Source organism: Bufo gargarizans, chromosome 10 (assembly GCF_014858855.1).
Source record: "Bufo gargarizans isolate SCDJY-AF-19 chromosome 10, ASM1485885v1, whole genome shotgun sequence".
Lineage (NCBI taxonomy): Eukaryota > Metazoa > Chordata > Amphibia > Anura > Bufonidae > Bufo > Bufo gargarizans.
The window spans coordinates 129,341,183-129,356,285 of NC_058089.1; the positions used below are offsets into that span (position 1 = coordinate 129,341,183).

Genomic DNA, 15,103 nt, shown 5'->3' on the forward strand with positions numbered 1-15,103 from the left:
AACAGCCCCATAGAAGTGAATGGGTCCGGATTCAGTGCGGGTGCAATGCGTTCATGTCGTGCATCGCACCCGCGCGGAATACTCGCCCGTGTGAAAGGGGCCTAAGAGAGACTGCACAGGAGGAAGAGACTGCACGGGAGGAAGAGACTGCACGGGAGGAAGAGACCGCACAGGAGGAAGAGACCACACAGGAGGAAGAGACCGCACAGGAGCAGTAAGGATGAGGCTTTGGGCTCATGCACATGAACATATTTTTTGTCTGCATCCTGTCCCCCTTTTTCGCGGCTCGGATGCCACATCCGCACACTTGTTCCGTGCCATCCGCAAAGATATAGAACATGTCCCATTCTTGTCTGCATCACGGAGGACAGGACTGTTCTATCAGGGGCCGGCTGTTCCACAGAACGCACGTGGCCGGTATCCGTGTTTTGTGGAGCCAATGGTCGTGTGCATGAGCCCTTCGTCTGGAGGTGGCAGAGGATTTAACCCTTTGACACTTTCTGGATTAGCAGGGCTTCCGGATTACCGGCCTGGCTCTCAGGCTTTGTCTGTGACTCTCTTCTCTTTGTGATCATGGCCGCTCTTCACGCTGTAATCGTCTCGCCGCGGGTTCTCTCTTTGTGATAAGTATCTGTAGATCTAGCCTGACGAGCGAAGTGATAAGGGGCGGCGATGAGCGGCATCTGTGATTGCCATCAATAAGATTCCAATGTGATGGGGGGAGGGGGCAGCTACAGGATTCAGCACAAGGACAGGGGGGGCCCTTCTTCCCGTTCATGGTCAGACTGTATGTTACATGGAATATCACAGGGTTTCATGCTTTACACTGCAGCTCTACTCCATCAGTTACTTTAGACTACCATAGACAATGCAACTAAGGGGAAGTCCACTTCCTGTCTCATCAGGGGTTCGGGGGCTGCTCTGATAGTTTTTTTATGCTTTACACTGCAGCTCTGCTCCACTACGACATAGCTGTGATCATTGATTTCTTATATACTACATTATCTATTGGAATTTGAGGTGATCTATCTCCTGTGTAATGGTTTAGGTGGCTGCTGTAACCCCCATGCTTTACACCGCAGCTCTGGAGAGAAGATTCTAAATGCAGATTTTCTGTGACGTTTTTGGGGTTCTCCTCGATCAGCGGTGACACCAGACAGTGAGGTATGGCTTTTTATTTCTGGTCATTATTACATCAGGCGCCGCTCGTCTCTGGAGTTTATAGTCAGACGTCACCTCTGGGGTTAACGCTTTACCTGCTGGTCACCGGCCAGTATTGGGGGCGCATGGCTTGTCCTGGAAGTCTGGGGGTGTCACCTACTTGCCGGTATAGAAGTACCTGTAGGTGTCCTCGGAGACGAGGCTGTCCGTGTCGTTGAAGGTGTCGCTCTCGCCCGACTGGTTGGCGTCCTTGGTCCTCACAAGACGACTGTGGTGTCTCTCCTGGTCTCGCTTCAGCTCAGCGTACGAGTGCGAGAACATGTGGAAGATGGAGGTGGCGGGGAAGGCCATGATTAAGATGCCGCTCAGGATGCTGCTCAGGGCCACCACCTGACCGGGGATACTTCTGGGCACCATGTCGCCATAGCCCACCGTCGTCATGGAGATGATGGCCCACCAGTAGGACGCAGGGACGCTGGTAAATTCCTGGCACCGGCCCATTTCATTTTCCGCCAGGTGGACGAGAGGAGCGAATAGCGTGACGGCCACGCAGAGGAAGAGCAGGAGCAGGCCGAACTCGCGGGTGCAGCGGCGCACCGTCAGCCCCAGCGTCTGCAGGCCCAGCGAGTGTCGGGCCAGCCGCATAACGTACAGTATCCTCAAGGCCCGCAAGACCCGCAGCACAAGACCGATCTTCTCCAGGTACGAGTTGCTGCCCGGCTTCTCAATGGTCTTCTGCTCGTCCTCCACGAGGAGGGAAACGTAATACGGCAAGATGGCCAAGACATCAATGATGTTCAGGGGACCCCTGAAGAACTGCCACTTGCTCTTGGCTTGAACAAATCTCAAGAAGAACTCGAGAGAGAACCAGGCCACGCAGACCGTCTCGATGATGAAGATGTTGTAGCATTTCTGAGAACATTCACCCTGCCAGGAGAAACAGAAGACACGTCAGTATGGGGCTTAAAGGGCAACTCCATTCACTGCTGACGTTATAATGGCTGGGCCAGGAGTCATCCCTGAGTCACGTGGTGAAGACATAACATAGACTTTACTGAACCCCTTTATCTTTATCCCTAAAAACAGGGACAGTGATGACAAGGAGAGGAGGGTGAGGATCGACCAGGAAGATGAGGAGCAGGAGGAGAATGAGGAGCATGGAGAGGAGGGTGAGGATCAAAGAAAATGAGAAGCAGGAGGATGATGATCATGAGGTGCATGAGTGGAGGATGAGGTTCATTCAGGAACAGGAGGATGAGGAGCATGGAGAGGAGGGTGAGGATCGAGGAAGATGAGGAGCAGGAGGATGATGATCATGAGGAGCATGAGAGGAGGGTGAGGTTTTTTCAGGAACAGGAGGATGAGGAGGAGGATGAGGAGCATGGAGAGGAGGGTGAGGATCAAAAAAAAATGAGGAGCAGGAGGATGACAATCATGAGGAGCATGAGAGGAGGGTGAGGATTATTCAGGAACAGAAGGATGAGGAGCAGGAGGAGGATAAGGAGCATGGAGAGGAAGGTGAGGATCAAGGAAGATGAGGAGCAGGAGGATGATGATCATGAGGTGCATGAGAGGAGGGTGAGGTTCATTCAGGAACAGGAGGATGAGGAGCATAGAGAGGAAGGTGAGGATCAAGGAAGATGAGGAGCAGGAGGATGATGATCATGAGGTGCATGAGAGGAGGGTGAGGTTCATTCAGGAACAGGAGGATGAGGGGCATGGAGAGGAGGGTGAGGATCGAGGAAGATGAGGAGCAGGAGGATGATGATCATGAGGAGCATGAGAGGAGGGTGAGGTTCATTCAGGAACAGGAGGATGAGGAGCATGGAGAGGAGGGTGAGGATCGAGGAAGATGAGGAGCAGGAGGATGATGATCATGAGGAGCATGAGAGGAGGGTGAGGTTTATTCAGGAACAGAAGGATGAGGAGCAGGAGGAGGATGAGGATCGAGGAAGATGAGGAGCAGGAGGATGATGATCATGAGAGGAGGATGAGGTTTATTCAGGAACAGGAGGATGAGGAGCAGGAGGAGGATGAGGAGCATGGAGAGGAGGGTGAGGATCGAGGAAGATGAGGAGCAGGAGCATGATGAGGATAAGGAGCCTGAGAGGAGAGTGAGGATCAACCAGGAAGAGCAGGGTGAGGATTGATCAAGAAGATGAAAAGCAGGAGGATGATGATCATGAGGAGGGTGAGAGGATGATCATTCATCAACAGGTGGATGAGGAGCAGGAGGATAAGAAGCATGGAGAGGAGGGTGAGGATTAACCAAGATGAGGAAGATGAAGAGCAGGAGGACGATGAGGATAAGGAGCCTGAGAGGGGAGTGAGGATCTAACAGGATGAGGAGGATAAGGAGCCTGAGAGGTGGGTAAAGATCAATCAGGAAGAGAAGGGACGAGGAGCAGGACAATGATGATGATGATGATGATGATGATGATGATGAGGAGTGGAGGGTGAGAATAAGGATGATGGAGAGGAGAAAGATGAGGATCAGGAGGATGATGAGGGGGGTAAGGGTCGCTCAGAAAGAGGAGCTGGAGGATAATGAGGACCAGGACGATGATTAGGATAAGGAGCCTGAGAGAGGGTGAGGGTCTATCAGGAAGGGCATCGGGAGGATGATGAGGATGGGGCATGGAGAGGAGGGTGAGGATCGAGCAGGATGAGGAAGATGAGCAGGAGGATGATGATGATGATAATGGAGAGAAGGATGAGGAGCAAGAGGATGAGGAGGGCTGTGTCTGGTGGGTCTGGAGCAGGTGAGGTAACATGTCAGCAGTGTCTGAGCATACCGCGCGGTTATTTTTGGATGCGCTGATTAAGAAGTTTGGGACACGGGAGGCCATTTATCACTCGCTGTCACATTGAGGCGAAATCTCTTCATTAGAACAAGGAGGCGGCACAAGCAAGGAGTGGAAATCCTCTCAGTCATAGCATGGCTATGTGTGGATGCGTGTGCCGTGAGTGCAGCTCTGGTTGTGACTGGAGTGTAAGATATGATCAGATCTCACCGGTGCGCTGTGCATGGATTAGATCCAGCACTGGAGACGTTCAGTACAAGATTTTAGCAGATGGGTCGGTGTAAGATAGCGCCCTGGAGTTAGGCCCGGGGTCACCAGATTCCCTCTCAGGGTCAGGAATGTCCAGTCTGCTCCCCCCATAGTACAGCTGAAGTGGGGGCACCTGGAAATGTGAATGGGACTGAGCTGCAATACCAGCCATGACCACTATGCAATGTGTGGCGCCGTGCTTGGCATACAGTGCTACGGCCCCTTTAAACAGCTGATCAGTGAGGTGGCAATAGTCGGACCCCCACCCATCTGATACTGACGGCCGACGTCTTGGGTGTCAGTAGCGGTTTCCAGAGGCAGGATGCATGTCCAGGAGACTTGCTGTGCCATCGGACCTTTGCGTTGTTCCTGGAACCCGATCCCCAGTGATCAGTATCACTGGTGTCACTGGGACACGCGATCTCTTCCCTCAAGATGTAAATGGAACCGCACTAAGAACAGCAACTCCCATCATGTTCAGTAAGGGAGGGGAAGATGTTTCAGGTAATATGAACGGAGCAGGGAGTGACAGGAGAAGGAGCAGGCTACTCAGCAGCACAGAGGATTTCAGAGGATCTGTCTGAGGTTTTGTGGTGCTTAGTCGGACCCCGTTATTACATCTATATGTGACCTGAATAATGGGGATCGCAGGGGCAGACGCTTTAGCCCTGACCCCGTGAGTACAACAGATCCCAGCAGTGACCTGCGTCGCCTCCCCCGCGGTGCCCTCCTGCTCCGGTCACCGACTGCTGCAGAACCACAAGCTCCAGAAGGCAGGAGGAGACCATTATAAACCACCCCATGTCTGTACAGATGCTGGGGGTCTTCTTCTACATGATGAGACTTGTAGTTCCACAGGAGGGAGATGATGAGTGTTGGGGGGGGGGGGGGGGGGGGGGCTCGCAGCGGCCGCAGTCAGACACATGAAATATTCAGGACAAATGTGTTCAGAGGCCGATGAGCAGCAAGAAATCAATTTCCAGATCCTGAGAGCTGCGAGCGCTGAGTAATCGGCAGACCAATTCATTAAGACGTAAGGCGAATACGAAGCCAGACGGATACCGCCGGCGGCAACCGGACCTGTCAGCCGGGGCAGCGGTGTAATGTTGGGCGCCCGGGGCTAGTGATGGGGGTCACACACCAGGTCTAAGTGTCACACAGTAAGCACTGTGTATGGTAGATTCTCCTGAAATCCTCTGTGCTGCTGGGGACCCTGCTCCTTCCACTATGTAACTCTCATCCTGTGACCTCCACAAGATCAACGCAGTCCTCTCCTGAAATCCTCTGTGCTGCTGGGGATCCTGCTCCTTCCACTATGTAACTCTCATCCTGTCACCTCCACAAGATCAGCACACTCCTCTCCTGAAACTCTCTGTGCTGCTGGGACCCTGCTCCTTCCACTATGTAAATCTCATCCTGTGACCTCCACAAGATCAGCACTCTCCTCTCCTGAAACCCTCTGTGCTGCTGGGACCCTGCTCCTTCCACTATGTAAATCTCATCCTGTGACCTCCACAAGATCAGCACACTCCTCTTCTGAAATCCTCTGTGCTGCTGGGGATCCTGCTCCTTCCACTATGTAACTTTCATCCTGACACCTCTACAAGATCAGCACACTCCTCTCCTGAAATCCTCTGTGCTGCTGGGACCCTGCTCCTTCCACTATGTAACTCTCATCCTGTGACCTCCACAAGATCAACGCAGTCCTCTCCTGAAATCCTCTGTGCTGCTGGGGATCCTGCTCCTTCCACTATGTAAATCTCATCCTGACACCTCTACAAGATCAGCTCACTCCTCTCCTGAAATACTCTGTGCTGCTGGGATCCTGCTCCTTCCACTATCTAACTCTCAGTCTGTGACCTCCACGAGATCAGCACACTCCTCTCCTGAAATACTCTGTGCTGCTGGGATCCTGCTCCTTCCACTATGTAACTCTCATCCTGTCACCTCCACAAGATCAGCGCAGTCCTCTCCTGAAATCCTCTGTGCTGCTGCTGTGTGCACAGTGGGTGAGCTCCCTATTACAGATGGCCGTTCCCGTGTCTCATAAATGAATCATTGTGCGGAGCCGACGTCTTGTGAGATGGAGGAATGTTCTTTCTATCTTTAGCTTCTGCTCCTCGCTGAGCCCCATAACGTAGCAGGATCAGCGCCGGGCGTCATCGGTATTCTGAGCGGCGTCGGCCCATTACTATGGGTTCTGGAGCCGATACCGCCAGGGACAAAGGAGCGGAGCGTCCGCCATATAGGGTGACATCACATGGGGGAGGGGTGACTGGATGCCAGGGGGCGCCAACGAGTCACTAGACGTTGCCCAGGGTATCTAGGCAAAAGGCTGGGGCAGTCAGCTGATTAGATACAGAGAATCAGCAGTCAGTATCACACAGGAGAGGATTAGATACACAGCTCAGCAGGCAGTATCACACAGGAGAGGATTAGATACACAGCTCAGCAGACAGTATCACACAGGATAGGATTAGATACACAGCTCAGCAGGCAGTATCACACAGGAGAGGATTAGATACACAGCTCAGCAGACAGTATCACACAGGAGAGGATTAGATACACGGCTCAGCAGACAGTATCACACAGGACAGGATTAGATACACAGCTCAGCAGAGAGTATCACACAGGAGAGGATTAGATACACAGCTCAGCAGAGAGTATCACACAGGAGAGGATTAGATACACAGCTCAGCAGTCAGTATCACACAGGATAGGATTAGATACAGAGAATCAGCAGACAGTATCACACAGGAGAGGATTAGATACACGGCTCAGCAGACAGTATCACACAGGATAGGATTAGATACACAGCTCAGCAGACAGTATCACACAGGAGAGGATTAGATACACAGCTCAGCAGACAGTATCACACAGGATAGGATTAGATACACAGCTCAGCAGACAGTATCACACAGGAGAGGATTAGATACACAGCTCAGCAGACAGTATCACACAGGATAGGATTAGATACACGGCTCAGCAGACTGTATCACACAGGACAGGATTAGATACACGGCTCAGCAGGCAGTATCACACAGGACAGGATTAGATACACAGCTCAGCAGTCAGTATCACACAGGAGAGGATTAGATACACAGCTCAGCAGTCAGTATCACACAGGAGAGGATTAGATACACGGCTCAGCAGACAGTATCACACAGGACAGGATTAGATACACGGCTCAGCAGTCAGTATCACACAGGATAGGATTAGATACACGGCTCAGCAGGCAGTATCACACAGGAGAGGATTAGATACACAGCTCAGCAGGCAGTATCACACAGGAGAGGATTAGATACACGGCTCAGCAGACAGTATCACACAGGACAGGATTAGATACACAGCTCAGCAGAGAGTATCACACAGGAGAGGATTAGATACACCGCTCAGCAGACAGTATCACACAGGATAGGATTAGATACACAGCTCAGCAGACTGTATCACATAGGAGAGGATTAGATACACAGCTCAGCAGACAGTATCACACAGGACAGGATTAGATACACAGCTCAGCAGACAGTATCACACAGGATAGGATTAGATACACGGCTCAGCAGACAGTATCACACAGGACAGGATTAGATACACAGCTCAGCAGACAGTATCACACAGGAGAGGATTAGATACAGGAGCTCAGCAGATAGTATCACACAGGAGAGGATTAGATACACGGCTCAGCAGACAGTATCACACAGGATAGGATTAGATACACAGCTCAGCAGACAGTATCACACAGGAGAGGATTAGATACACAGCTCAGCAGACAGTATCACACAGGATAGGATTAGATACACAGCTCAGCAGACAGTATCACACAGGATAGGATTAGATACACAGCTCAGCAGACAGTATCACACAGGACAGGATTAGATACACGGCTCAGCAGACAGTATCACACAGGATAGGATTAGATACACGGCTCAGCAGACAGTATTACACAGGACAGGATTAGATACACAGCTCAGCAGACAGTATCACACAGGATAGGATTAGATACACAGCTCAGCAGGCAGTATCACACAGGATAGGATTAGATACACAGCTCAGCAGACAGTATCACACAGGATAGGATTAGATACACAGCTCAGCAGACAGTATCACACAGGACAGGATTAGATACACAGCTCAGCAGACAGTATCACACAGGACAGGATTAGATACACAGCTCAGCAGACAGTATCACACAGGAGAGGATTAGATACACAGCTCAGCAGACAGTATCACACAGGACAGGATTAGATACACAGCTCAGCAGACAGTATCACACAGGATAGGATTAGATACACAGCTCAGCAGACAGTATCACACAGGATAGGATTAGATACACAGCTCAGCAGACTGTATCACACAGGACAGGATTAGATACACAGCTCAGCAGACAGTATCACACAGGACAGGATTAGATACACAGCTCAGCAGACAGTATCACACAGGACAGGATTAGATACACAGCTCAGCAGTCAGTATCACACAGGAGAGGATTAGATACACGGCTCAGCAGACAGTATCACACAGGATAGGATTAGATACACGGCTCAGCAGACAGTATCACACAGGACAGGATTAGATACACAGCTCAGCAGACAGTATCACACAGGATAGGATTAGATACACAGCTCAGCAGGCAGTATCACACAGGATAGGATTAGATACACAGCTCAGCAGACAGTATCACACAGGATAGGATTAGATACACAGCTCAGCAGACTGTATCACACAGGATAGGATTAGATACACAGCTCAGCAGACAGTATCACACAGGATAGGATTAGATACACAGCTCAGCAGACAGTATCACACAGGACAGGATTAGATACACAGCTCAACAGACTGTATCACAGAGGATAGGATTAGATACACCGCTTATATGTGCCACGTGCAGCAGTTTACATTGCCGTGGCTGCCCCCTAGTGGACTCTTTATTATTGTCTCGCTGTGGTCGGCAGGCTGAGAGTTCGGATCTGAGCTTCTCCGTTATCTCCTGATATAAAGCGCTGAGCGCCGCAGGACGAGCGTATAGTGTAGAGCGCAGCCGCCAGGTGTCTGATACCCTTATAATGGGGTCACCTCCTAATCTGTCATGTTCTCCAACAATTACAGACACTGGAAAACCGTAAGGAATGGTAATGGGTGATAGACCTCTCCTAGCCCCGCACACCTCGGACGGTCTGCGCCTCTCCTAGCCCCGCACACCTCGGACGGTCTGCGCCTCTCCTAGCCCCGCACACCTCGGACGGTCTGCGCCTCTCCTAGCCCCGCACACCTCGGACGGTCTGCGCCTCTCCTAGCCCCGCACACCTCGGATAGTCTGCGCCTCTCCTAGCCCCGCACACCTCGGACAGTCTGCGCCTCTCCTAGCCCCGCACACCTCGGACGGTCTGCGCCTCTCCTAGCCCCGCACACCTCGGACGGTCTGCGCCTCTCCTAGCCCCGCACACCTCGGACGGTCTGCGCCTCTCCTAGCCCCGCACACCTCGGGCGGTCTGCGCCTCTCCTAGCCCCGCACACCTCGAACGGTCTGCGCCTCTCCTAGCCCCGCACACCTCGGACGGTCTGCGCCTCTCCTAGCCCCGCACACCTCGGACGGTCTGCGCCTCTCCTAGCCCCGCACACCTCGGACGGTCTGCGCCTCTCCTAGCCCCGCACACCTCGGACGGTCTGCACCTCTCCTAGCCCCGCACACCTCGGACGGTCTGCGCCTCTCCTAGCCCCGCACACCTCGGACGGTCTGCGCCTCTCCTAGCCCCGCACACCTCGGACGGTCTGCGCCTCTCCTAGCCCCGCACACCTCGGGCGGTCTGCGCCTCTCCTAGCCCCGCACACCTCGAACGGTCTGCGCCTCTCCTAGCCCCGCACACCTCGGACTGTCTGCGCCTCTCCTAGCCCCGCACACCTCGGACGGTCTGCGCCTCTCCTAGCCCCGCACACCTCGGACTGTCTGCGCCTCTCCTAGCCCCGCACACCTCGGACGGTCTGCGCCTCTCCTAGCCCCGCACACCCACTACAATCATGATGAGCAGCATTTGCAGATGTGATTGGACAGACATTGGTCAGATATCTGTCACCCTATCCTCTCGGACTCACCCGGTCTTCCTCGGCGCGGAGGTCCGGCATGGTGCTGATACACAGGTTGATGGCGGTGGTGGCCACAAATAAGATGGACAGACAGGCGAACACCTTCCCGGGCAGGCCGGACTGCGGGTTCTCCACCATGTCCCGCAGCTTGCTCATGCACTGACCCACCCTGGAGTGGTCCTCCAGCACGCAGATGGTCTCCCGGGTTCTCTGCGCCTCCTCCTCCTTCTTCATCTCCTCCAGGTCCTCCAGCTTCTGGAAGAGCCTCCTCAGGCAGCAGCGCTCCAGGTTGGACTCCTCGATGCCCCAGTACATCAGCTCATCCTGGAAGGACAAGGCGCACGTCTCCCGCAGCAGCCGCAGCTTCCCCGCCGCCAAGAAGCTGACGATCATACCGAACGCACACGGGTTCCTGTCAAAGAAGAACTCATTGGTGTCTTCATCAAAGTCATCACAGATCTGGATGATCTCGTCGTAGCTGCTGCAGAACCTCAGCTTCCCAAGTCTGCTCATGGGGAAGTCGTCCAGGGTGCTCCAAGGCATGAGGTACCGGATGCCTCCGACATTGATGATGATCTCTCGTTTAAAGTCGGCAGTGTACAGATCATCTGGGTCATGGAGTCTCCTCGCCCTCTGGTACTTCACCCCCTTAATTGTCTGCAACTCTACAGCGACGGGGAAGAAGTGGTTCAACGTGCTGCTGGAGGTGTAGCTGAGGTTACTGTAGTCGTGCTCGCTGCCTCCGGAGATGATCGGCATCTCTGCCCAGGAGCTGACGCTTCACACTGCGAGAGAGCGAGAGACACCACCGAGTACTGACAGGTCCACCAGATGGAGGGAGGGGGCATGCTGCCGTATCTAAGCTCATCCAGTGTGATACTGCATGCTGAGCTGTGTATCTAATCCTACCCTGTGTGATACTGTCTGCTGAGCTGTGTATCTAATCCTCTCCTGTGTGATACTGTCTGCTGAGCTGTGTATCTAATCCTATCCTGTGTGATACTGTCTGCTGAGCGGTGTATCTAATCCTATCCTGTGTGATACTGTCTGCTGAGCTGTGTATCTAATCCTATCCTGTGTGATACTGGCTGCTGAGCTGTGTATCTAATCCTATCCTGTGTGATACTGCCTGCTGAGCTGTGTATCTAATCCTATCCTGTGTGATACTGCCTGCTGAGCTGTGTATCTAATCCTATCCTGTGTGATACTGCCTGCTGAGCTGCGTATCTAATCCTATCCTGTGTGATACTGTCTGCTGAGCTGTGTATCTAATCCTATCCTGTGTGATACTGTCTGCTGAGCTGCGTATCTAATCCTCTCCTGTGTGATACTGTCTGCTGAGCTGTGTATCTAAGCCTGTCCTGTGTGATACCGTCTGCTGAGCTGTGTATCTAATCCTATCCTGTGTGATACTGTCTGCTGAGCTGTGTATCTAATCCTCTCCTGTGTGATACTGTCTGCTGAGCTGCTGTATCTAATCCTATCCTGTGTGATACTGTCTGCTGAGCTGTGTATCTAAGCCTGTCCTGTGTGATGCTGTCTGCTGAGCTGTGTATCTAATCCTATCCTGTGTGATACAGTCTGCTGAGCTGTGTATCTAATCCTATCCTGTGTGATACAGTCTGCTGAGCTAATCCTATCCTGTGTGATACTGTCTGCTGAGCTGTGTATCTAATCCTGTCCTGTGTGATACTGTCTGCTGAGCTGTGTATCTAATCCTCCCCTGTGTGATACAGTCTGCTGAGCTGTGTATCTAATCCTATCCTGTGTGATACTGTCTGCTGAGCTGTGTATCTAATCCTATCCTGTGTGATACTGTCTGCTGAGCTGTGTATCTAATCCTATCCTGTGTGATACTGACTGCTGAGCTGTGTATCTAATCCTATCCTGTGTGATACTGTCTGCTGAGCTGTGTATCTAATCCTATCCTGTGTGATGCTGTCTGCTGAGCTGTGTATCTAATCCTATCCTGTGTGATACAGTCTGCTGAGCTGTGTATCTAAGCCTGTCCTGTGTGATGCTGTCTGCTGAGCTGTGTATCTAATCCTATCCTGTGTGATACAGTCTGCTGAGCTGTGTATCTAATCCTATCCTGTGTGATACTGTCTGCTGAGCTGTGTATCTAATCCTGTCCTGTGTGATACTGTCTGCTGAGCTGTGTATCTAATCCTGTCCTGTGTGATACTGTCTGCTGAGCTGTGTATCTAATCCTATCCTGTGTGATACTGTCTGCTGAGCTGTGTATCTAATCCTGTCCTGTGTGATACTGTCTGCTGAGCTGTGTATCTAATCCTATCCTGTGTGATACTGCCTGCTGAGCTGTGTATCTAATCCTCCCCTGTGTGATACAGTCTGCTGAGCTGTGTATCTAATCCTATCCTGTGTGATACTGTCTGCTGAGCTGTGTATCTAATCCTATCCTGTGTGATACTGTCTGCTGAGCTGTGTATCTAATCCTATCCTGTGTGATACAGCCTCAGAGAAGCAGACAGTACTACTTTCCCATCATGTAGTGTGGCTGACTGGAATAATCTGCATGCAGAGTGGTGGATGATGGGGGTGATGACACTCTCACCAGGTGGCTGGCTGCTGCTCATCCTCCGCTCCTCGCTGCCGTCTCCGCCTCCTCCTGCGCTCTCGCCTCCTCCTGCGCTCTCGCCTCCCCCTGCGCTCTCTCCCTCCATGTGTTGTGCTGATGGTGGTTACACCGAGTGTGCACCGGGGTCCTAAGCAGCAGCTGGAGGGGTGCAGCCTGTGGGGCCCCTGCTAGGTGGTGGGGTGACTGTGCATTGTGGATTATGGGGTGACTGTCTGTACCCCCAAGTATTTGGCTTCCATTGTCCACGTACTTGGGTCTGTCACCTTGGCGCCTCTTTAAGTAGTGTCCAGACCTTCTATGAATCCTTCTGTATAAATAAAGATATTAGATTGTCAGCTCTTGGGCTCAGGCGCTTCTCTCTTCACACTCACGTGTTTCATGGGATTTGTCGTGCCCCCGGGCGCCTCTTTCCAGTGCTCTCTACGTGCAATGTCCTCAGAGGGTAATTAGTAAGATCTCTCAGGTGCGGCACCTGCTTCCATCTTTAGGACATCTGCCCTCCCCCGCCTCCATACATTCGCCCCACGACTCGCTTCCCCGGAGGCAGCGCGCACTCAGTGAACATGGCCGCTCCCTGTGTTAGCGGAAGCCTTGAAGTTGATAGATTTCTATTGAATGAATGCCTGTGCGATCCAAGCCGCAGCCCGATACACAATGTATGGACGCTATACACTGCGACAACACCTCATGCGACTAGTTCACGGCCGCCCAAGACCCTCCCACCCGGGCGGCAATATTTCTCAAGACGCACAATTATAACCAAAGCTTAAGCATAAGAGCTTACAGTCTACAAGATAAGGATAATGTGGAGGGGATTAGAGTAGTGCTTCCAGCTGAGCAACATCGTGGCGGCTCACGACCTGTGGCCCTACAGCTGTTCTGACACTACAACTCCCAGCATGCATCCAAATATGGAAAACTGGATTTTAATTCCATTTAAATGTTAAAACAAATTCTGGGTTGATGATTTTTTTCCCTAGGTGGCGCTATAGTGTCCATCAGACAGGCTGCGGAGGCCACTGTCTATGGCAGCACTGATTGTGGGGCAGCAGGAGACTCTGCTCCGTATAAATCAGATGACCAGATGACCACTAGAGGGAGCTCAGGAGATTACTACATACAGATATATGCAGCCACCACTAGAGGGAGCTCAGGAGCTTACTACATACAGATATATACAGCCACCACTAGAGGGCGCTCAGGAGATGACTACATACAGATATATACAGCCACCACTAGAGGGAGCTCAGGAGATTACTACATACAGATATATACAGCCACCACTAGAGGGAGCTCAGGAGATTACTACATACAGATATATATAGCCACCACTAGAGGGAGCTCAGGAGATTACTACATACAGATATATACAGCCACCACTAGAGGGAGCTCAGGAGATTACTGAATAGAGATATATACAGCCACCACTAGAGGGAGCTCAGGAGATTACTGAATAGAGAGATATATACAGCCACCACTAGAGGGAGCTCAGGAGATTACTGCATACAGATATATATAGCCACCACTAGAGGGAGCTCAGGAGATTACTACATACAGATATATACAGCCACCACTAGAGGGAGCTCAGGAGATTACTACATACAGATATATACAGCCACCACTAGAGGGAGCTCAGGAGATTACTACATACAGATATATACAGCCACCACTAGAGGGAGCTCAGGAGATTACTGCATACAGATATATACAGCCACCACTAGAGGGAGCTCAGGAGATTACTACATACAGATATATACAGCCACCACTAGAGGGAGCTCAGGAGATTACTACATACAGATATATACAGCCACCACTAGAGGGAGCTCAGGAGATTACTGCATACAGATATATACAGCCACCACTAGAGGGAGCTCAGGAGATTACTACATACAGATATATACAGCCACCACTAGAGGGAGCTCAGGAGATTACTGCATACAGATATATACAGCCACCACTAGAGGGAGCTCAGGAGATTACTACATACAGATATATGCAGCCACCACTAGAGGGAGCTCAGTAGAGTACTACATACAGATATATACAGCCACCACTAGAGGGAGCTCAGGCGATTACTAGATACAGATATATACAGCCACCACTAGAGGGAGCTCAGGAGGTTACTACATACAGATATATAAAGCCACCACTAGAGGGAGCTCAGGAGAATACTACATACAGATATAAACAGCCACCACTAGAGGGAGCT

At 51.7% G+C, this 15,103-nt stretch overlaps 1 protein-coding gene across 1 annotated transcript; it reads right to left on the reverse strand.

Annotated features, from left to right (window-relative positions):
• Window positions 1-1,305: 1,305 nt before the first annotated feature.
• Window positions 1,306-11,054, reverse strand: KCNG4 (potassium voltage-gated channel modifier subfamily G member 4). The gene is made up of 2 exons (XM_044270891.1): window positions 10,305-11,054; window positions 1,306-2,088 (listed from the first exon to the last, which is right to left on the reverse strand). The coding sequence occupies exons 1-2, from the start codon at window positions 11,052-11,054 to the stop codon at window positions 1,318-1,320; spliced, it is 1,521 nt and encodes a 506-aa protein (XP_044126826.1). The 3' UTR covers window positions 1,306-1,317.
• Between the last annotated feature and the right edge of the window lie 4,049 nt (window positions 11,055-15,103).

Bases quoted from the DNA above. Each gene is read 5' to 3' on its own strand.
- KCNG4 (XM_044270891.1), bottom strand. From the start codon at position 11,054: ATGCCGATCATCTCCGGAGGCAGCGAGCACGACTACAGTAACCTCAGC. The intron at 2,089-10,304 runs GTGAGTCCGAGA...TTCTCCTGGCAG, and splicing joins TCCGCGCCGAGGAAGACCGG to GGTGAATGTTCTCAGAAATG.